General features: G+C 44.0%; 1 protein-coding gene across 1 annotated transcript in view; it reads right to left on the bottom strand.

Annotated features, from left to right (window-relative positions):
* lamb4 (laminin, beta 4) overlaps positions 1 to 22,564 on the bottom strand; it is a gene marked incomplete at its 5' end in the record, with an annotated part of 54,200 nt that overhangs the window by 20,890 nt on the left and 10,746 nt on the right. Inside the window, 9 exons of the mRNA XM_079223467.1 lie at positions 96 to 175; positions 6,816 to 6,919; positions 7,105 to 7,260; positions 11,028 to 11,216; positions 11,316 to 11,436; positions 13,166 to 13,380; positions 14,435 to 14,498; positions 16,393 to 16,581; positions 17,216 to 17,289. Coding sequence (XP_079079593.1) covers positions 96 to 175; positions 6,816 to 6,919; positions 7,105 to 7,260; positions 11,028 to 11,216; positions 11,316 to 11,436; positions 13,166 to 13,380; positions 14,435 to 14,498; positions 16,393 to 16,581; positions 17,216 to 17,289 — 1,192 coding nt within the window. The remainder of the gene's footprint in view (positions 1 to 95; positions 176 to 6,815; positions 6,920 to 7,104; positions 7,261 to 11,027; positions 11,217 to 11,315; positions 11,437 to 13,165; positions 13,381 to 14,434; positions 14,499 to 16,392; positions 16,582 to 17,215; positions 17,290 to 22,564) is intronic.

A 22,564-nucleotide genomic window follows, 5' to 3' on the forward strand; every position in this document is an offset into this window, starting at 1 on the left:
GACCTGTTCAAGGTTATTATGCGTTATCAGTCATGTGACAGGGTCTCTGAGACTATCACTGACAAGCCTACATCATTAGTTCAGAGGAAACATACGTGGTGCTGTAAGCTCCTCCCACATCACAGTCACATGGAGAACATCTGGATTCAGAGGGTCCAAGACCCCAAAAACCTGGCTGAGCAGAAACAGATGGAAAGCATTCAAATGATGACCACAGATGATTGTCTTCACCATGGTACTTGTTGTTCATGGTCTTTAGAGAGAGAGACAGGTAACAGGCCACAGAGAGACAGGTAACAGGTAACAGAGAGACAGGCCACAGAGAGACAGGTAACAGAGAGACAGGACAGAGAGACAGGTAACAGAGAGACAGGACAGAGAGACAGGTAACAGAGAGACAAGTAACAGGTAACAGAGAAACAGAGAGACGGGTAACAGAGAGACAGGCAACAGGTAACAGAGAAACAGGCAACAGAGAGACAGGACAGAGAGACAGGTAACAGAGAGACAGGTAACTGAGAGACAGGTAACTGAGAGACAAGAAACAGAGAGACAGGTAACAGAGAGACAGGTAACTGAGAGACAGGTACCTGAGAGACAGGTAACAGTCCACATAGAGACAGGTAACAGAGAGACAGGACAGAGAGACATGTAACAGAGAGACAGGTAACTGAGAGACAGGTAACAGAGAGACAGGTAACTGAGAGACAGGTAACTGAGAGACAGGTAACTGAGAGACAGGTAACTGAGAGACAGGACAGAGAGACAGGTAACAGAGAGACAAGTAACAGGTAACAGAGAAACAGAGAGACGGGTAACAGAGAGACAGGCAACAGGTAACAGAGAAACAGTTAACAGAGAGACAGGACAGAGAGACAGGTAACAGAGAGACAGGTAACTGAGAGACAGGTAACTGAGAGACAAGAAACAGAGAGACAGGAAACAGAGAGACAGGTAACTGAGAGACAGGTACCTGAGAGACAGGTAACAGTCCACATAGAGACAGGTAACAGAGAGACAGGACAGAGAGACATGTAACAGAGAGACAGGTAACTGAGAGACAGGTAACAGAGAGACAGGTAACTGAGAGACAGGTAACTGAGAGACAGGTAACTGAGAGACAGGTAACAGTCCACAGAGAGACAGGTAACAGGTAACAGAGAGACAGGTAACAGAGAGACAGAAAATAGAGAGACAGATAACAGAGACAGAGAGACAGGTAACAGAGAGACAGGTAACAGGCCACAGATAGACAGGTACCAGAGAGACAGAGAGACAGGTAACAGGCCACAGATAGACAGGTAACAGAGAGACAGGTAACAGAGAGACAGGTAACAGATAGACAGGTAACAGAAAGACAGGTAACAGTCCACAGAGAGACAGGTAACAGAGAGACAGGACAGAGAGACAGGTAACAGTCCACAGAGAGACAGAGAGACAGGTAACAGAGAGACAGGCAACAGTCCACAGAGAGACAGGTAACAGAGAGACAGGTAACTGAGAGACAAGTAACAGAGAGACAGGTAACAGAGAGACAGGTAACTGAGAGACGGGTACCTGAGAGACAGGTAACAATCCACAGAGAGACAGGTAACAGAGAGACAGGGCAGAGAGACAGGTAACAGTCCACAGAGAGACAGGTAACAGAGAGACAGGTAAGAGAGAGATAGAGAGACAGGTAACAGAGAGACAGGTAACAGTCCACAGAGAGACAGGTAACAGAGAGACAGGACAGAGAGACAGGTAACAGAGAGACAGGACAGAGAGACAGGTAACAGAGAGACAGGACAGAGAGACAGGTAACAGAGAGACAGGTAACAGAGAGTCAGGACAGAGAGAGAGGTAACAGAGAGACAGAGAGACAGGTAACAGAGAGACAGGTAACAGGCCACAGAGAAACAGGTAACAGGTAACAGAGAGATAGGTAACAGAGAGACAGGTAACAGAGACAGACAGACAGGTAACAGAGAGACAGGTAACAGAGAGACAGGTAACATAGGGACAGGTAATAGGCCACAGAGAGACAGGCAACAGAGAGACAGGTAGCAGAGAGACAGGTAACAGGCCACATAGAGACAGGTAACAGAGAGACAGGTAACAGAGAGACAGGAAACAGAGAGACAGGTAACAGAGAGACAGACAGACAGGTAACAGAGAAACAGGCAACAGAGAGACAGGTAACAGAGAGACATGTAACAGAGAGACAGGTAACAGTCCACAGAGAGACAGGTAACATAGAGACAGGTAGCAGAGAGACAGGTAACAGAGAGATACAGAGACAGGTAACAGAGAGACAGGTAACAGTCCACAAAGAGACAGGTAACATAGAGACAGGTAGCAGAGAGACAGGTAACAGAGATATAGAGAGACAGGTAACAGAGAGACAGGTAACAGTCCACAGAGAGACAGGTAACATAGAGACAGGTAGCAGAGAGACAGGTAACAGAGAGATAGAGAGACAGGTAACAGAGAGACAGGTAACAGTCCACAAAGAGACAGGTAACATAGAGACAGGTAGCAGAGAGACAGCTAACAGAGATATAGAGAGACAGGTAACAGAGAGACAGGTAACATAGAGACAGGTAACAGTCCACAGAAAGACAGTCCACAGAGAGACAGGTAACAGATAGACAGGCAACAGATAGACAGGTAACAGATAGACAGGTAACAGAGAGACAGGTAACAGAGAGACAGGTAACAGGTAACAGAGAGACAGGTAACAGAGAGACAGATAACAGAGAGACAGAGAGACAGGTAACAGAGAGACAGATAACAGAGAGACAGAGAGACAGGTAACAGAGAGACAGGTAACAGAGAGACAGGACAGAGAGACATGTAACAGAGAGACAGGTAACTGAGAGACAGGTAACTGAGAGACAGGTAACTGAGAGACAGATCATAGAGAGACAGATAACAGAGACAGAGAGACAGGTAACAGAGAGACAGGTAACAGGCCACAGATAGACAGGTAACAGAGAGACAGGTAACAGAGAGACAGGTAACAGAGAGACAGGTAACAGATAGACAGGTAACAGAAAGACAGGTAACAGTCCACAGAGAGACAGGTAACAGAGAGACAGGACAGAGAGACAGGTAACAGTCCACAGAGAGACAGAGAGACAGGTAACAGAGAGACAGGCAACAGTCCACAGAGAGACAGGTAACAGAGAGACAGGTAACAGAGAGACAGGTAACTGAGAGACAGGTAACTGAGAGACAGGTAACAGGTAACAGAGAGACAGGTAACAGAGAGACAGGTAACAGAGAGACAGGACAGAGAGACAGGCAACAGTCCACATAGAGACAGAGAGACAGGTAACAAAGAGACAGGTAACAGAGAGACAGGTAACGGAGAGACAGGTAACAAATAGACAGGTAACAGTCCACAGAGAGACAGGTAACAGAGAAACAGGACAGAGAGACAGGAAACAGTCCACAGAGAGACAGAGAGACAGGTAACAGAGAGACAGGCAACAGTCCACAGAGAGACAGGTAACAGAGAGACAGGTAACTGAGAGACAGGTAACAGGTAACAGAGAGACAGGTAACAGTCCACAGAGAGACAGGTAACAGAGAGACAGGACAGAGAGACAGGTAACAGAGAGACAGGTAATAGAGAGACAGGTAGCAGTCCACAGAGAGACACGTAACAGGTAACATAGAGACAAGTAACAGAGAGACAGGCAACAGAGAGACAGGTAACTGAGAGACAGGTAACAGGTAACAGAGAGACAGGTAATAGAGAGACAGGTCACAGTCCACAGAGAGACAGTCCACAGAGAGACAGGACAGAGAGACAGGTAACAGAGAGACAGGTAACTGAGAGACAGGTAACAGAGAGACAGGTAATTGAGAGACAGGTAACTGGGTAACAGGTAACAGAGAGACAGGTAATAGAGAGACAGGTAACAGAGAGACAGGTAACAGAGAGACAGAAAACAGAGACAGAGAGACAGGTAACAGAGAGACAGGTAATAGAGAGACAGGTAGCAGTCCACAGAGAGACACGTAACAGGTAACATAGAGACAAGTAACAGAGAGACAGGCAACAGAGAGACAGGTAACTGAGAGACAGGTAACAGGTAACAGAGAGACAGGTAATAGAGAGACAGGTAACAGTCCACAGAGAGACAGTCCACAGAGAGACAGGACAGAGAGACAGGTAACAGAGAGACAGGTAACTGAGAGACAGGCAACAGAGAGACAGGTAACTGAGAGACAGGTAACTGAGAGACAGGTAACAGGTAACAGAGAGACAGGTAATAGAGAGACAGGTAACAGAGAGACAGGTAACAGAGAGACAGAAAACAGAGACAGAGAGACAGGTAACAGAGAGACAGGTAACAGAGAGACAGGTAACTGAGAGATAGGTAACTGAGAGACAGGTAACAGAGGGACAGGTAACTGAGAGACAGGTAACTGAGAGACAGGTAACAGAGAGACAGGTAACTGAGAGATAGGTAACAGAGAGACAGGTAACAGAGAGACAGGTAACAGAGAGACAGAAAACAGAGACAGAGAGACAGGTAACAGAGAGACAGGTAACAGAGAGACAGGTAACTGAGAGATAGGTAACTGAGAGACAGGTAACAGAGGGACAGGTAACTGAGAGACAGGTAACTGAGAGACAGGTAACAGAGAGACAGGTAACTGAGAGATAGGTAACAGAGAGACAGGTAACAGAGAGACAGGTAACAGAGAGACAGGTAACAGAGAGACAGATAATAGAGAGACAGGAAACAGAGAGACAGGTAACAGAGAGACAGAAAACAGAGACAGAGAGACAGGTAACAGAGAGACAGGTAACAGGCCACAGATAGACAGGTAACAGAGAGACAGGCAACAGTCCACAGAGAGACAGGTAACATAGAGACAAGTAACAGAGAGACAGGTAACAAAGAGACAGGTAACTGAGAGACAGGTAACAGGTAACAGAGAGACAGGTAATAGAGAGACAGGTAACAGTCCACAGAGAGACAGTCCACAGAGAGACAGGACAGAGAGACAGGTAACAGAGAGACAGGTATCTGAGAGACAGGTAACTGAGAGACAGGTAACTGAGAGACAGGTAACTGAGAGACAGGTAACAGGTAACAGAGAGACAGGTAATAGAGAGACAGGTAACAGAGAGACAGGTAACAGAGAGACAGAAAACAGAGACAGAGAGACAGGTAACAGAGAGACAGGTAACAGAGAGACAGGTAACTGAGAGATAGGTAACTGAGAGACAGGTAACAGAGAGACAGGTAGCTGAGAGACAGGTAACAGAGAGACAGGTAACTGAGAGATAGGTAACAGAGAGACAGGTAACAGAGAGACAGGTAACAGAGAGACAGGTAACAGAGAGACAGATAATAGAGAGACAGGTAACAGAGAGACAGGTAACAGAGAGACAGAAAACAGAGACAGAGAGACAGGTAACAGAGAGACAGGTAACAGGCCACAGATAGACAGGTAACAGAGAGACAGGCAACAGTCCACAGAGAGACAGGTAACAGAGAGACAGGGCAGAGAGACAGGTAACAGAGAGACAGGTAACAGTCCACAGAGAGACAGGTAACAGAGAGACAGGGCAGAGAGACAGGTAACAGAGAGACAGGTAACAGAGAGACAGATAATAGAGAGACAGGTAACAGAGAGACAGGTAACAGAGAGACAGAAAACAGAGACAGAGAGACAGGTAACAGAGAGACAGGTAACAGGCCACAGATAGACAGGTAACAGAGAGACAGGCAACAGTCCACAGAGAGACAGGTAACAGAGAGACAGGGCAGAGAGACAGGTAACAGAGAGACAGGTAACAGAGAGACAGGTAACAGTCCACAGAGAAACAGGTAACAGAGAGACAGGGCAGAGAGACAGGTAACAGTCCACAGAGAGACAGGTAACAGAGAGACCGGTAAGAGAGAGATAGAGAGACAGGTAGCAGAGAGACAGGTAACAGTCCACAGAGAGACAGGTAACAGAGAGACAGGTAAGAGAGAGATAGAGAGACAGGTAACAGAGAGACAGGTAACAGTCCACAGAGAGACAGGTAACAGAGAGACAGGACAGAGAGACAGGTAACAGAGAGACAGGACAGAGAGACAGGTAACAGAGAGACAGGACAGAGAGACAGGTAACAGAGAGACAGGTAACAGAGAGACAGGACAGAGAGACAGGTAACAGAGAGACAGAGAGACAGGTAACAGAGAGACAGGTAACAGGCCACAGAGAAACAGGTAACAGGTAACAGAGAGATAGGTAACAGAGAGACAGGTAACAGAGACAGACAGACAGGTAACAGAGAGACAGGTAACATAGGGACAGGTAATAGGCCACAGAGAGACAGGTAGCAGAGAGACAGGTAACAGGCCACATAGAGACAGGTAACAGAGAGACAGGGAACAGAGAGACAGGTAACAGAGAGACAGACAGACAGGTAACAGAGAAACAGGCAACAGAGAGACAGGTAACAGAGAGACAGGTAACAGAGAGACATGTAACAGAGAGACAGGTAACAGTCCACAAAGAGACAGGTAACATAGAGACAGGTAGCAGAGAGACAGGTAACAGAGATATAGAGAGACAGGTAACAGAGAGACAGGTAACATAGAGACAGGTAACAGTCCACAGAAAGACAGTCCATAGAGAGACAGGTAACAGATAGACAGGTAACAGATAGACAGGTAACAGATAGACAGGTAACAGAGAGACAGGTAACAGGCCACAGAGACAAGTTATTCTCTGGTTCCTGCCCATGGAACCACAGATGTATTTTAGCTTATCGCTAGCTGTGGTTCAGAGGCACATTGTGTTTTAAAGATAAAACCTACCAGACATTGATCACACAGAGGACCTCTTGCCAAAGGGACACATTCACAACTTCCTGTCAGCGGATCACATGACCCAACACTTCCCAAGACATGGCACCTGCACACTGAAGACACACACACACACACACACACACACACACACACACACACACAGACAGATATGATAAACAAATCTGCATCAACGTTTCCACCAGAATAATACAATGTGTTGTCCTGTAGGCTTTAGGAGTGCTTCTCTGCTATGTGTTTATAAAAAGCTACAACAGGTCACATGAGAGGAGTTTCCCACCCTGACAGCCGGCGGGGTCGTCCGGTTTCAGGTTGAAGAAGCCATGTTTGCATTGATCGCAGCGCCGACCCTCTACGTGTTCTTTACAGACACACCTGCCGCTCAGAGCGTCACACAGACCGCCTCCCTCCGAACCCGCTGGGTCGCATTCACATGCTGGAACACAAGAGATGTATGAAGAGACAGCATGCATATAGTCACCACACACCACACCTCTTGATAGTAGATGCAGACCAAACTCCTGACCCAGCATGACAGTCACTCGGACACTTTCTGTCTCCAGGATTCTCTTAAAGCTGAGAACTAGGAAGGCAGACCTCAGGAATCCCCTCGACATGGCTCAGCCTCGATGGAGATCAGGACTGTGATCACATCAGGATTTCATCCCCTGTATCCGTCTCATCCCAAAATGGCAGAATGGAGCCCTGAACCTAGGAGTTGAGCCCCTGTATCCCTCAAGATCTTAACAGGCACCTTAACGTCACTACTAGCCTGTTACGAACCCTTCAGAGACAAAAATCCGATAGGACTCATCGAGGCCACTGTTAATGCGTGCTAATTATTGGATGCCTGGTGTAGCCTCCAGAAGAACTCAGTTCAACAACTTCTCTCGTTCTCTATATTTATTTACTAAATGATCACAAGCAAAGTACTCAGCGCTGCAATTGCAAAAGCAATGAGTGGTACAGCAACACGCAGGTTGGGTCCAGAACCACCGCCCCCCAAACGGAAGTGGGGCCTTTCATACACTAGTTATCGTCACAGGTTGGTCTCGCCTCGTCCTCACATCTGATTGGCTCTATCCTGTCAAGAGGAGGAGAATCATGTTCTCATCTTTTCTCACAAGACTGGACCGTGCAACGACCCGTCTGCTTCACTAATGTCAACATACTGATAAACAGTTGTGAGTGTTGAAGTGCAGGCGTGTGACTGACTTCCCTTGAGAACTGGACCTTTCATAGACACAACCAACTCCAGCTGCATAGCTGTGTTATACTGACCTCGCTGACCTGAACTTTAATAGGCATGAAGAGTAATGGAGAATATCTGCAGAATATAAGAATTTATATTATCACCACCCGCTTTTTCATTTTCCCATTTTTCATATCCTGCTCGTCACAGATTTTTCAGATCACTCTCAAAATTTGTCAGATGATACTTAAGACATCGATAATGCATCACCTTGAAGATTGTAGGGATCCGTTGAACGGCGTCGAGACGGAGCAATGCGGAAGTTCGATCCTTCGCCAACGAATAAACCGATGTAACTCGACTCCACATAATAAGATCTTTTCTAGATTCCACATGTTTGATGAGACTCCAGGCCTGAAGACATGTGCAGTCTAATTTTTAATTACAGTCATAGCGCCACCTAATGGTAACAGGAAGTAAATGTTTCTATAATTTGGCTTGCTTCTCTTCGTGGGCCAATCACATCAACATCAAATTACTTCTACACATACATAAGACTTTCATGATGCCAGCCCCTAAAGCTTTTGATGTTTTGTGTAACGCTGTTGCCGTGGCGACCCATCCTTTGCGGTCAACAACAAAGGTACTTTTGATAGACTAAGCATGCTTGAAAATGGCACTTTGGCTCGATAGCGCCCCCTACAAATATTCATTTAAGCAGCCCCAGCGCTACGGTTGACCTACATGTATGAAACTTGGTAGGCATATGTAACGTTTAAAGTGAGGGACCATGCTTTAAGCCGCACAGGAAGTCAGATAGCGCCCCCTAACTAAAGTTTTTTTTGACAACCCGTGAGTTGTGAAAGCCCATAGTTTTTGCCCCCTATCACCGATTGACCTGAAATTTGGCACACATGTCTGGTTTTGTCTGCTCTACTAAAAAGTAAATTGTTGCATTAAGCTCCGCCTACTTAGAATTTCCGCCATTTTTAAATTTGTCAAAAAAAGCCCTGCTCTGGCGTTGCTCTAGCGTTGCTCTAGTTGCTCTAGCGTTGCTCATGGCACAGGTTTGGTGGAGACTGTTGCAGCCAGTTATCTGTGGGTTTGGTTTCCTTTGGTTTCACTGACAACACCTACACTCCATTACACAGGCACACACAAGGACATTACTGATGTTACTGACTGCCACACTCCATAAGGTTAGTTATTTCTTCATGTAGTTTAAATAAACATTTTACGTTACCATCAGCTGTTGTGTGTTCTCCATATTTGTCAGAGCCTAATGCCGTGTTCACACCAAAACAGTTGCGAATTTTCGCAACGCCACTTCGCCTATATCGCGCCGCAGGTGAAAAATTTGCTCTGTGTGGTTAATCCGTTTTTTCGCAACCATCGCTGGGGAAAAGGGGCGGGGCTTATCTCTGTGTCTTGAAAACATTTATTATTTCCTTCATCCACCAGGTAAACAACCACTAGTTCTGCTTTATACTTGTTGAGGAAGTCCCACACACGTCGGAACATCAACCGCCCCGTATCTGGGTTCATAATATTATCCGTAGTCGCACACAGCTCCTCCTCCAGGACGAGTGTCTGAGTGAAGCCGCTTCCAGCGCTCCTTCAGCGGACCAGCAGTTTCATTCAGTAACGGCGGTGATGCCGGGCGGAGCTTCTCAACGCTGATTGGCTTTCGCAACTCCGCGTCATGCGAATTATTCGCTGGAGTTGAAATATTTGAACGCCGGCGAAAAAGCGAAAAAGCGGAGTTGCGAATATTCGCAACGCCGTTTCGCTTCTAGCGCGACGCCCGGCGAAAAATCTGCTTTTTCGCAACCTAACGCGGCTGTGCATTGACTAAACATGTAATCTGGACGCGCGAATATTTCGCAACTGTATTGGTGTGAACACGGCATAAGAGCCGGGATATGACAGTTGGTGACTTATTTAATTGCTATTAGGGTGTTTGGTGAAACAGTCCAAAGGTGTCTCTCAGCGGAGACGGGTTAGAGAGTATATTCCTCTTTTCCTCTCCCCTCCACTTCTGTGCTGAAGTCGTTTCTCCCCCAATCTCCAATGAGCCTCTTTAAAACTTGAAATATAAAATAAATGGTTTTGAAATAACATCACTATACGCACCAGTTTAACACCGCACACCACTGATAATATAAATCCTTATATTCTGCAGATATTCTCCATTACTCTTCATGTCTATTAAAGTTCAGGTCAGCGAGGTCAGTATAACACAGCTATGCAGCTGGAGGTGGTTGTGTCTATGAAAGGTCCAGTTCTCAAGGGAAGTCAGTCACACGCCTGCGCACTTCAACACTCACAACTAAACAAAGTTTATCAGTATATTGACATTAGTGAAGCAGACGGGTCGTTGTGGTCCAGTCTTGCGAGAAAAGATGAGAACATGATTCTCTTCCTCTTGACAGGATAGAGCGAATCAGATGTTAGGGCGAGGCGAGACGAACCTGTGACGATAACCTGTGTATGAAAGGCCCCACTTCCGTTTGTGGGGCAGTTGTTCTTGGCCCAACCTGCGTGTTGCTGTTCCACTCACTGCTTTTGCAATTGCAGCGCTTACTACTTTGCTTGTGATCATTTAGTAAATAAATATAGAGAACAAGAGAAGTTGTTGAACTGAGTTCTTCCGGAGGCTACACCAGGCATCTAATAATTAGCACGCATTAACACCACACAACAACAACAACCCAAAAAGCCCAACAAAAAAAACAACGTGACCCAAACTAAACAGAGCTGGTGAATCTTTGCAAATTTTTAGGGTTTATGTAGAGATTAATTGTTTGGTTTAATTACGATTGGCTTTCTTGCCATACACAATAACACAGAATACATTATTCATTTGGTTATTGATGTTTCCAGGCATAGATGTTATTTAATGTGGATTTTTGAATGTGTCACTTTTGGGTTGAATCTAAAAACAAATAATATATTTTATATCAGAAGAGAGGTCAAATGTGTGTAAATGAATGAAAGCAGTTGAAGCGTACGTCTGCAGGCGTGTGGGTCGTCCGCCGCTCTCTGGGGGTCCTGAAACAGGAAAGGCTGGCAGCGCTCACACTGAGGCCCCGTCCTGTCATGGAGGCAGTCTTCACACACGCCGCCGCTCAGCAGGCCGGTCGCTTCAAAGCGAGCAGCGTCGAAGTGACACGAGTCCGAGTGGCCGTTACAGTTGCATCCTGAGAGAGAGAATATAAGAAGGGTAAATAATAACCAGCATCCTGATTCCAACACAAAAAGTGTTATGCTTTATGCTTTTAGAAAGGTTGAGCTTCTACTCCTGCAGGCGTTGGCTGTGTTTTCCCCTCCAGGCCTCCAGGGAGAGTCGTGGTGGAAGTCCTGACATCTCTCACAGTTCTCTCCGGCTGTATTGTGCTGACAAACACACCGACCGTGAACCTGAAGAGCAAAAAGACTTCTCTTTTCTCATCTGTGGATGTTTCAGGCGTAAATCTGAGCAGAGACGATGCTGAACATTGTTGAGTGTCCGAGGAAAAATATGAAAGTAAAAAGGTCTAACTATTAGAACCGTATAATCATTTTCTTTTTCTATATAACCATTTGAATATATATATATATATATATATATATATATATATATACTGTTTGCTTTTTATTTTCATTATAATTTGTGATTAGACCACATACAATTCATAGGACGCTGTAAGTTGCTATGTTATATACTCTTTTTGAATGAGATGTGTTAAATGTTCTCTCCTTTGTTAAGAGCATGCATTGGCAGTATTACCAAATAAGGTAGTGAAACCTCCTCTGTCCAACTCTGGTGACAGGATGACTTATGTACTCTGGTGTATAAAAGAGGGGGTAGGAATGCATGTTTTTTGGGGGTGCCTGGCAAATTCTGTGCAGGAGTGGAGAAGAGAGAAGAGGTGTTTACTCACCAGCTCTAAACTTAACCCTTTCTCTTAGTTACTTAATACTTAATATGCATCTTTACTAGGAAAGGAGAAAAATCAGATTGGACCTGTCCCAGCCCTTAGGGGTTGGGACAGGTCTCCAGCTTTAGAGTCTGGAAGAAACTTCTGCTATCAAAGAGGGGGTGCCTGGCAATTCTGTGCAGGAGTAGACAAGAGAGAAGAGGTGTTCACTCACAAGCTCTGAAACCTTAACCCCTTCTCTTAGTTACTTGTGACTTTTAAACTGTTTGATTGAATTTCATTTTTTGTATCTAAGATAAACTTTGAATAAAAACTCAGCCTTACCCTCCCGGAAGGGACTGAAACCGAACCAAAGGTTCTGGTTCTTTAAAACAATTTAAACCCTCTTTCCCTGTCCATCCACCGTGAGATACAGAGGTGACGACTGAATCTACCAAAGAGACTTAAGGTAAGTGTCTTTGGGTGAAGACTTTTGCAGTGTTTGTCATAATGATGAGATGGTGTCAATAGGTAGAGAGAAGGTATAGACGATATACGTACTCGCTTGATAAGGGTTGAGACAAGTTACAGCCTACCGCAGGGGACCTAGAGCGCAAGCTGTAAAACACCCTCGACAAAACCTATAACTTAATTTGAAAATAACACAAAAACCTAACGATTTAGCACGGGGTGAGATAAAAGACCAAAGGCGTTATGCCAATATCGGATGAGGATTAATATTTCCTCCGGGATCACTAGGATAATTAGCCGACGGAGTGCCACCGAGTTAGGCGAGGTCTTGCCTTTCCTACTCTCCCCCCTACCCTCCTCTTCCCCTGGCAAGACCACCGTTCACGCTACAACATGTAGTTCTAAAGTCACTCTGCATCCTGTCATGTAAGCCAGCCTGGGTTAGCGTTCATCTCCACACTGGTAATACATAGATTATGAACATTTGTATTTTACTCTCCGTCTCCCTGCTGTTCAGCTGGAGGACGCCCACCTGATTACTGCCCACTAATTACAAATTAGATTCACTGATATTTGTGATTGTGGTCATGACATCACGCCGTCTCACATGTGATCATGTGGTCATGACATCTCGCCGTCTCACATGTGATCACGTGGTCATGACATCACGCCGTCTCACATGTGATCACGTGTTCATGACATCACGCCGTCTCAGGGGGCCATGGGTCTGCTTAGCTTGTCCAAACCAGTCCAGAACTGAGCCGTCTCCTGGTCCATACCATGCTGGTCTGGGTGAAGACGTCCCCCCGTCCTCCATCCAGAGGTGTGCAGCTGCTGGCGTGTCCGTGGCAGAAGCAGCTCCCTCTGACCACCATGTTGTACAGAGCGTAGTAATACTTGTCCTCAGGGTTCCTGCGTCTCCGAGCCGGCAGGACGTCGCCCAGCGTGAAGAGACGAGTGAAGTTCACCCGGATGTTTGTCAAGGTGATCAGATCTGTGATGAACATGTCGAATATGTTCTTCTTTTAGGATATGAACATGTTTAAAGTTCTTCTTTTAAGATATTAACATGTTGTATATGTTCTTCTTTTAGGATATGAACATGTTTAAAGTTCTTCTTTTAGGATATGAATATGTTTAAAGTTCTTCTTTTAGGATATGAACATGTTTAAAGTTCTTCTTTTAGGATATGAATATGTTTAAAGTTCTTCTTTTAGGATATGAATATGTTTAAAGTTCTTCTTTTAGGATATGAACATGTTTAAAGTTCTTCTTTTAGGATATGAATATGTTGAATATGTTCTTCTTTTAGGATATGAACATGTTTAAAGTTCTTCTTTTAGGATATGAACATGTTTAAAGTTCTTCTTTTAGGATATGAATATGTTTAAAGTTCTTCTTTTAAGATATGAACATGTTTAAAGTTCTTCTTTTAGGATATGAATATGTTTAAAGTTCTTCTTTTAGGATATGAACATGTTTAAAGTTCTTCTTTTAGGATATGAATATGTTGAATATGTTCTTCTTTTAGGATATGAACATGTTTAAAGTTCTTCTTTTAGGATATGAATATGTTGAATATGTTCTTCTTTTAGGATATGCACATGTTTAAAGTTCTTCTTTTAGGATATTAACATGTTGTATATGTTCTTCTTTTAGGATATGGACATGTTTAAAGTTTTTCTTTTAGGATATGAATATGTTGAATATGTTCTTCTTTTAGGATATGAACATGTTGAATGTAAACATGTTTAAATGTTCTTCTTCATGTGTCTCATATAAACATGTTTAAATGTTCTTCTTCATGTGTCTCATATGAACATGTTTAAATATTTAAATGTTCTTCTTCATGTTTCTCATATAAACATGTTTAAATGTTCTTCTTCATGTGTTTCATATAAACATGTTTAAACATTTAAATGTTTAAATGTTATTCTTCATGTGTCTCATATGAACATGTTTAAATGTTCAAATATAGTGTGTTTCTCTTCCTGTGTGAAGATGCTTTCACACACAGAGAGCAGTATTCTGGTGTAGAGGGAACTTACCTTGGATGTTCTGTGCGTATGGGTTCCCTAACTCAAAGATAGGATCCAGAGCTTTCAGCACCACCTGTTGGAGAAAGTAAACCCTTTATATAGAAATAACAGAGAACACCCACATTTCAATATACAAATGAATACAACAGGCAAAGCACTCATCACAGTTTGAGGGCTCAAGCACCAGAGGCCTGTGCCTACTAATGTAAAGTATATTCACCTCATACGACTAAATCCCACTGCTACCACAGCATTTATTAGTTAGTTATGTTATCTATTTACACTTAATTTTGCATGATTAGTGACCAAAAGTCAGGATTTATTATCTAATTTACAATGATTTCTCTCTTCTAGTCCGTTTACATCTTCTCCATGAAAAAATATCCTGTTTGACTTGCTGGTGTGTCAGTGACACCTGTCCAGTGGCAAAGAATTGGGTCATGCTATTGGACTCCAAATCAGAAGCATGAGCAATTACACAACACTCATCATTTAATACAAATTAATTTGAAATAGAGAATCTGTCTAGAATTAACTTTATATTAGCAACCTCAACTCACATAGGAATAATTTTAGGTGTCCTACCAAGGGTCTGTAGCTCCTGCAATCGTGTTGCTAGCTTGGCACACCCTGGTCTTCAAATACATGCTTGAGAACATCACCAGCTGTTTCTGAGCGGTTTCTGCTTTAATACGCTGAGTTTAGACTATGCTAACCATTAGTTGGCCCAACAGAGGCCTTCTCGACCTCCAAATACGGATCCAATTACAGTAGACCAGTGGTTCTCAAATTATGGGGCCGTGGTGTTACAGGTAGGGCACGGCGGGGGGGGGGGGGGGGGGAATGCGGATTATTTTTTTATTTCAAGAACTTTATTGAGAACATCACATACAAAAGTACAAAGTACACGGACATAGAACATCATTAATTAATACTTTACTTTCATTACTTTCGTGTAAATGGTTACGGTACGCCGTTAACAAGTTACACTTGCGCGACTTGCCGATTCTTGGCATTTTGCCAAAAGCCGACCTCCGTGAGATCGACTTTTCTGCTGTTGCCTCTCGAAACTAAATACATATCTAAGCTCAACATTGAATTGAAAGTGTCCGTATAAAGCCTGCAACCCCGTTTAAAAACGTTTGGTAGAGGAAAGCAGCTCATTGCAGCCACTAATACTGATAAAACGTGATGGATCACACATGCTCTAATTTTGTCTTGTTTTGCACAGGTTGCACTTTATTGTTATTATCTTTCAAATATATTCAGAGCAAAACGGGTTAATTGCAGCCACAATAAGATTTTTTTGTGTGCCAAATATGAGTGTTTGCACAAAAATAACTTTATTTGCACTGTTCTAATAAAGTGATTGCATATTTTATTTGTTTCTGGAGGAGCAATCTGGTTTACTTGAAAGTGATTGCAGTGTTCTTTATTCTACTATTTGAAAAAGCACGGATGGAGTCACAGTTATTAAATTCAGCATGGACCATCTTGTTGCAATTTTGTTGCAATTTTGTTGCAATTTTGTTGGGGCGTGTTTGTTTCCTCCTATGTCCAATCACCTGCACCTTCCCCGTGAATTTAAACCCTGTTTGTCTCCTGCCCCAGTGTCGGTTCGTCCTGTGTATATCCCGGCGTGTCTGCCTGTTTAGTTTCCTGCTTGTACCTCTGTGTATTTATGGGTTTTGATCCGGACTTTTTGAAACATTGCCTTGTTTTCCATTAATTAATTTACTTTGCACTTTTCATGGGCGTTTGGGACCTCTCTGAAACCACCGCCTGACAGCGTGAACATTTTTCTTCTTCCAAAGTGGGGCATGACAAAACATGTTTGAGAACCACTGAATTAGACCGACAGTGAGGACTAAAATGGGCCGATTTTAGCCCTTGAGCCAAATTTCTGATTTGTTAGGGTGTATGTATAAATGGACTTGACTTAAATTAAAAGGCGTTGGATGTGCTACCTCTCCGTTGGTGGACGGATCTGATCCGGAGTATCTGCTGTCACAGACAATGTCGTCGATGCTGTTGGCTGGCTGGCTGGAAATAGACGGGAACGAAAGCGAACAATCTTCAGCAAAGTAACGAAAAACCTTCCAGCTACGTCCAAAATCTTTTGATCGCTCCACCAACATGGCTGCCGGACGGAAACTCTAAGGACAGAGAGACGGAGAGAGAGCACATTTGAAGCCTTGTTCTTTCACATCCAACATGGAAACCAGACAGACAATTATATTTGTTACAGTGTACCAGGCACCAGGTCCATATTCTCAACTTCTAGTTTAGTCCTCAAAACGGATAAAGTAAATTATTTTAGGCAATTTTTATATTCATGTGGATGTCAATAATACTGTTAGTACTAATACTAGTATTAGCCTTAGGGCTGCGTTTATCTCATTATTAGATTTGCTTCTGTCAGAGTACAGAATCCCACTCACTACTTAACATAGAACATTTAATAGTGTTTCCACAGAACCCTCTTTTATCGGACCATTACCTAATAACTTTAGAATTGTTTCTACCGGAGTGTACGCCATCAGGAAAATGTTTCTACACCAGATGTTTATCTTATAGTGCTGTAGCTAAATGTGAAGAAGTGACTGCATCGGCCAAAGGACAATGAGGGTTCTGTAGTCAGGATGCATCAAACAGTCCGAGAGAAACCATGTGCAAAATAAACTTAATGTCTGTGACATCACATTCGCCAATCAGAGTCCGGGAAGCCGCCGAGTCACTGCCTGTGATTGTTCATAATTAATCTGAACAGGTTTGTAGAAAGTGTTTTACCTTGAAGGTGAGGACCAGATGACTGAACTGGAACACGGTCTCCAGATTAAGCCGGACGCTGACTTGATGAACTCCTACAAACAGCAATATGCAGGTGAATTAGCATATGGAAGTATTAGCTTTGTTTCAGCACTAATTAATATTATGATTGATGATGGTGCGTTGAAGGTTAGTCAAACATATTCTCCTGTTTACACCGATACTCCAACCTGTTTGAATGTGCCTACATTTCCCAGAAGTCATAGTGAACACTGTTCAGAGACCATTAGCTCTGCTAATTAGCAACCAGTAGGAGCAATGCGAAGCCATCTATCCAATATATCTGTATTAGTCTAACTGTCACCACATTACAGGAGAAAACTGATTATGTTTCAATCTAAATGAAAACAAACAGACAGCTGTGTGTCACAGCATGAGATAGAGGAAAGAGACAGTGCTTCCTGTTTAGACCTCTTACCCCTCACACTACCCCCTTGACTACCCCTAACCCCTCACATTACCCCTAACACTCACACTACCCCTTACCCCTCACAATACCCCTAACACTCACACTACCCCTTACCCCTCACAATACCCCTAACACTCACACTACCCCTTACCCCCTTACCCCTCACACTACCCTTAACCCTCACACTACTCCTTATCCCTCACACTACCCCTTACCCCCTTACCCCTCACACTACCCTTAACCCTCACACTACCTCTCATCCCTCACACTACCCCTTACCCCTCACACTACCCCTAACGGGAGGCAAGGCAAAGGCAAGTTTATTTGTATAGCACACTTCAACAACAAGGCGATTCAAAGTGCTTCACATAAAACCATTAACAGCATCAAAACATAATGCAGATTTAAAAACAGTTAAGAAAACATTAAAACAGAAAAACATTAAAACAGTCAAAAAACAAAATAAAAGTTGAAAAAGCAAAATAAAAAAAAAGTTGAATAAAAGTTGCAGTGCAGTTTAAGAAATAAAATGCAGTAGTGAGATGCAGTACCCTACCCCCTTACCCCTCACACTACCTCTTACCCCTCATGCTACCCTTACACCTCATGCTACCCCTCCCCTTACCCTCACACTACCTCTTACCCCTCACACTACCCCTTACCCCTCAGCTACCCTTAACCATCACACTACCCCTCGCACTACCCCTTACCCTCACACTACCCCTTATCCCCTTACCCCTCACACTACCCCTTACTCCCTTACCCCTCACACTACCCCTTACCCCTCACCCCCGTACCCCTCACACTACACCTTACCCCCTTACTCCTCACACTACCCCTTACCCCTCACACTACCCCTTACTCCCTTACTCCTCACACTACCCCTTACCCCTCACACTACCCCTTACCCCCTTACTCCTCACACTACCCCTTACCCCTCACACTACCCCTTACCCCCTTACTCCTCACACTACCCCTTACCCCTCACACTACCCCTTACCCCTCACACTACCCCTTACCCCCTTACCCCTCACACTACCCATTACCCCCTTACTCCTCACACTACCCCTTACCCCTCACACTACCCCTTACTCCCTTAACCCTCACACTACCCCTTACCCCTCACACTACCCCTTACTCCCTTAACCCTCACACTACCCCTTACCCCTCACACTACCCCTTACCCCCTTACCCCTCACACTACCCCTTACTCCCTTACCCCTCACACTACCCCTTACCCCTCACACTAACCCCTCACCCCCGTACCCCTCACACTACTCCTTACCCCCTTACCCCTCACACTACCCCTTACCCCCTTACCCCTCACACTACCCCTTACCCCCTTACTCCTCACACTACCCCTTACCCCCTTACCCCTCACACTACCTCTTACCCCCTTACCCCTCACACTACCCCTTACCCCCTACTCCTCACACTACCCCTTACCCCTCACACTACCCCTTACTCCCTTACCCCTCACACTACCCCTTACCCCTCACACTAAACTATACTATACTGTAGTATACTGCTATACTGGAGAACGGCGCAGCTTCAACCATAAATAGAGCCTGAAGGAGTAGATCCTTGAGATGAACAGGACAACGCCAAGCAAAGGGATCCACTGGAAGATGGGTAAGTGCATTTACTGAACTTTGCAATAGCATATTTACGTTAGTAATGGGACCTGTAGCCAGATAGAGCTGCTGCTAACAAGAAGCTAGCGGGTAGCGAGCTAACAATCGCTAACGATCGCTAACGGGGTTATATATGTCTACAGGCTGACTATAAGACTGAACGGTGGGTGCTCAAATATTGTCACGATCCCCGTTAACTTTCTTTCAGTGAACGTAGTACGCTTAGTAGTGTTATATCTCTGTTAATCGTTACTGCCGTAGTGTTTACGTAGCTGCTGCTCACACGGAGCTACCGAGCGAGCTAACGATCGCTAATGTGGTTATACATCGCTAACGGGGGTTATATATGTCTACAGGTTGGATAAAAAACTGAACGATGGGTGTTCAAATATTGTCACGATCCCCGTTAACTTTCGTTCAGTGAACGTAGTACGCTTAGTAGTGTGGGATCTCTGTTATGTGTTTGTGAGACTGAAATTACCATGTTGTTAGGTTAGCTGCGCGCTAACCGGAAGTAGCGGTGCAGTAGCTAAATGGGTCTGAGACTGAACGGGGCATAATCAAATATTGTCACTATCCTGTTACTTTCTTTCAGTGAACTTATACTAGCTATTAGTAATGTATTTTACAGAGAGGATTTACAGCTGCCAGGGTCCAGAGGACAACATGCAGCATCGCTTTAGCAGCCTCAAGTCCGTCTCTGCCAGATCACCACTGCAGGCCACAACGCCAGCCACAGCTCATCACCTCACCATATAATAATAAATTTGATTTTAGACATTTATTTACATGTTTCTACCATTTTTGTATTCATATATTTCACTGCTTTTGTGAACTTAAGACCTTTGGTAAACTAATTTCAAGCACCAAAACAGTTCGACCTCCTGAGTAAAGCTATGTTTTCACAAGAGATATGAAGATTTTCCAAAATCTAGATTACATTTTTCAGCTTTAGAGTAATATTTCTCTTTACACTTTTGCCTTATGACAATGGTGCCTTATTATATAGAGAGCTGAGATTGTTCTGCAATTTTAGATGTAAAACACATGGGTATCTATCATATGCAAGTGACTTTAAAAAGTGAATTTAAGAAATTATGTAAAATCAAGAAAATGACCCCCGACTCCAGAGGGTTAAGACTGATAAGGTTATTATTGTAGGGGATTTTAATATTCATGTGGATGTCAGCAATGATAGCCTTAGTGTTGCATTTAGCTCATTGTTGGATTCGATTGGCTTCTGTCAGAGAGTACAGGAACCGACTCACTGTTTTAACCACACCCTCGACCTTGTTCTTACATATGGCATTAACGTGGAGCATTTAGTAGTGTTTCCACAGAACTCTTTTATCAGACCATTGCCTTATAACTTTTGAGTTTATACTACCGGATTGTACAGCGTTAGGCAAGAGTTTTTACACCAGATGTCGAACTGACGGTGCTGTTGCTAGATTTAAGGAAGCGATTCCTTCTGTATTTGATTCATTACCATGTCTCAATATAACAGAGGAGTCCTGTGCTAACTTTATTCCCTCCCAGATTGATCAGCTCGTCGATGGTGCTACTGGCTCATTGAGAGTGACACTGGACTCAATAGCCCCTCTAAAAAAGAGGATCATTAAGCAAAGGAGGCTCGCTCCATGGTACAACCCTCAGACCCGTATATTAAAGCAAGCATCACAGAAGCTTGAGGGCATATGGCGTTCCAACGGTCTGGAGGAGTCCCGGTTGGTTTGGCGGGATAGTCTAAGAACATATAAGAAGGCCCTCCGTAATGCCAGAGGAGCCTACTACTCATCACTAATAGAGAAAAACAAGAGCAACCCTAGGTTTCTCTTTAGCACTGTGGCCAGGCTGGCTGAGAGTCACAGCTCGGTGGATCCGTGTATTCCTATAGACCTCAGTAGTAATGACTTCATGAACTTCTTCAATGGTAAGATTCTGGCTATTAGAGGCAGGATCGGTAATCTCCTGCCCTCGACTACTGCCGGTCCATCCTCAGGTGGGATGGCCATGGAGGAGGCTGTGGGCCCTGCTGTGTGTCTGGATGGATTTTTACCATCAACCTCGACCAACTGTCTTCAATGGTTTCTACTTCTAAATCGTCTATCTGTCTCCTGGACCCTGTTCCGACTAAACTGTTTAAGGAAGTTTTACCTTTAGTTAGTGCATCTTTACTAGATATTATCAATGGGTCTTTACTAACTGGTCATGTACCACAGTCTTTCAAAGTAGCTGTAATTAAACCTCTTCTTAAGAAGCCCACTCTGGATCCAGATGTGTTGGCTAACTACAGACCTATCTCTAACCTTTCCTTTCTCTCTAAGATACTGGAGAAGGTAGTCGCAAACCAGTTGTGTGACCTTTTACATAACAATAGTTTATTTGAGAAGTTTCAGTCAGGATTTAGAAAGCATCATAGCACAGAGACAGCACTAGTGACAATTACTAATGACCTTTTAGTTGTATCAGATAGGGGACTTGTCTCTGTACTGGTCTTGTTAGACTTTAGTGCAGCATTTGACACCATTGACCATGACATCTTATTACAGAGACTAGACCAGTTAATTGGTAATAAAGGTACAGCACTAAGCTGGTTTAAGTCGTATTTATCAGATCGATCTCAGTTTGTATTTGTAAACGATGAGGCCTCGGTTACCACTGCCGTTCGCCATGGAGTTCCACAAGGTTCTGTGCTTGGACCAATTTTATTCACCTTATATATGCTTCCTTTAGGCAATATTATCAGAAAACACTCCATAAACTTTCACTGTTATGCCGATGATACTCAACTATATCTGTCGATCAAGCCAGATGAAACCCACCAGGTTGCCAAACTTCAAGCGTGTCTTAAAGACATCAAAACCTGGATGACCTGCAACTTCCTGCTGCTGAACTCGGACAAGACTGAAGTTATTTTACTCGGACCAGAACACCTCAGAAATCAAGTATCTGATGATATAGTTTCTCTGGATGGCATCGCTCTCCACCGTAAGGAATCTCTGAGTTATTTTTGACCAGGACCTGTCCTTTGGCTCTCACATGAAACAGATCTCAAGGACCGCCTTTTTTCACCTACGGAACATCTCAAAGATCCGGCACATCCTGTCTCAACACGATGCAGAAACATTGATTCACGCATTTGTTACCTCAAGACTGGATTACTGTAACTCCATATTATCAGGCTGCTCCGGTAAATCCCTTGGATCTCTCCAACTGATCCATAATGCTGCAGCTCGTGTACTAACGAGGACGCGGAAGAGAGAT

Source organism: Taurulus bubalis (assembly GCF_910589615.1).
Source record: "Taurulus bubalis genome assembly, chromosome: 9".
NCBI classification, from domain to species: domain Eukaryota; kingdom Metazoa; phylum Chordata; class Actinopteri; order Perciformes; family Cottidae; genus Taurulus; species Taurulus bubalis.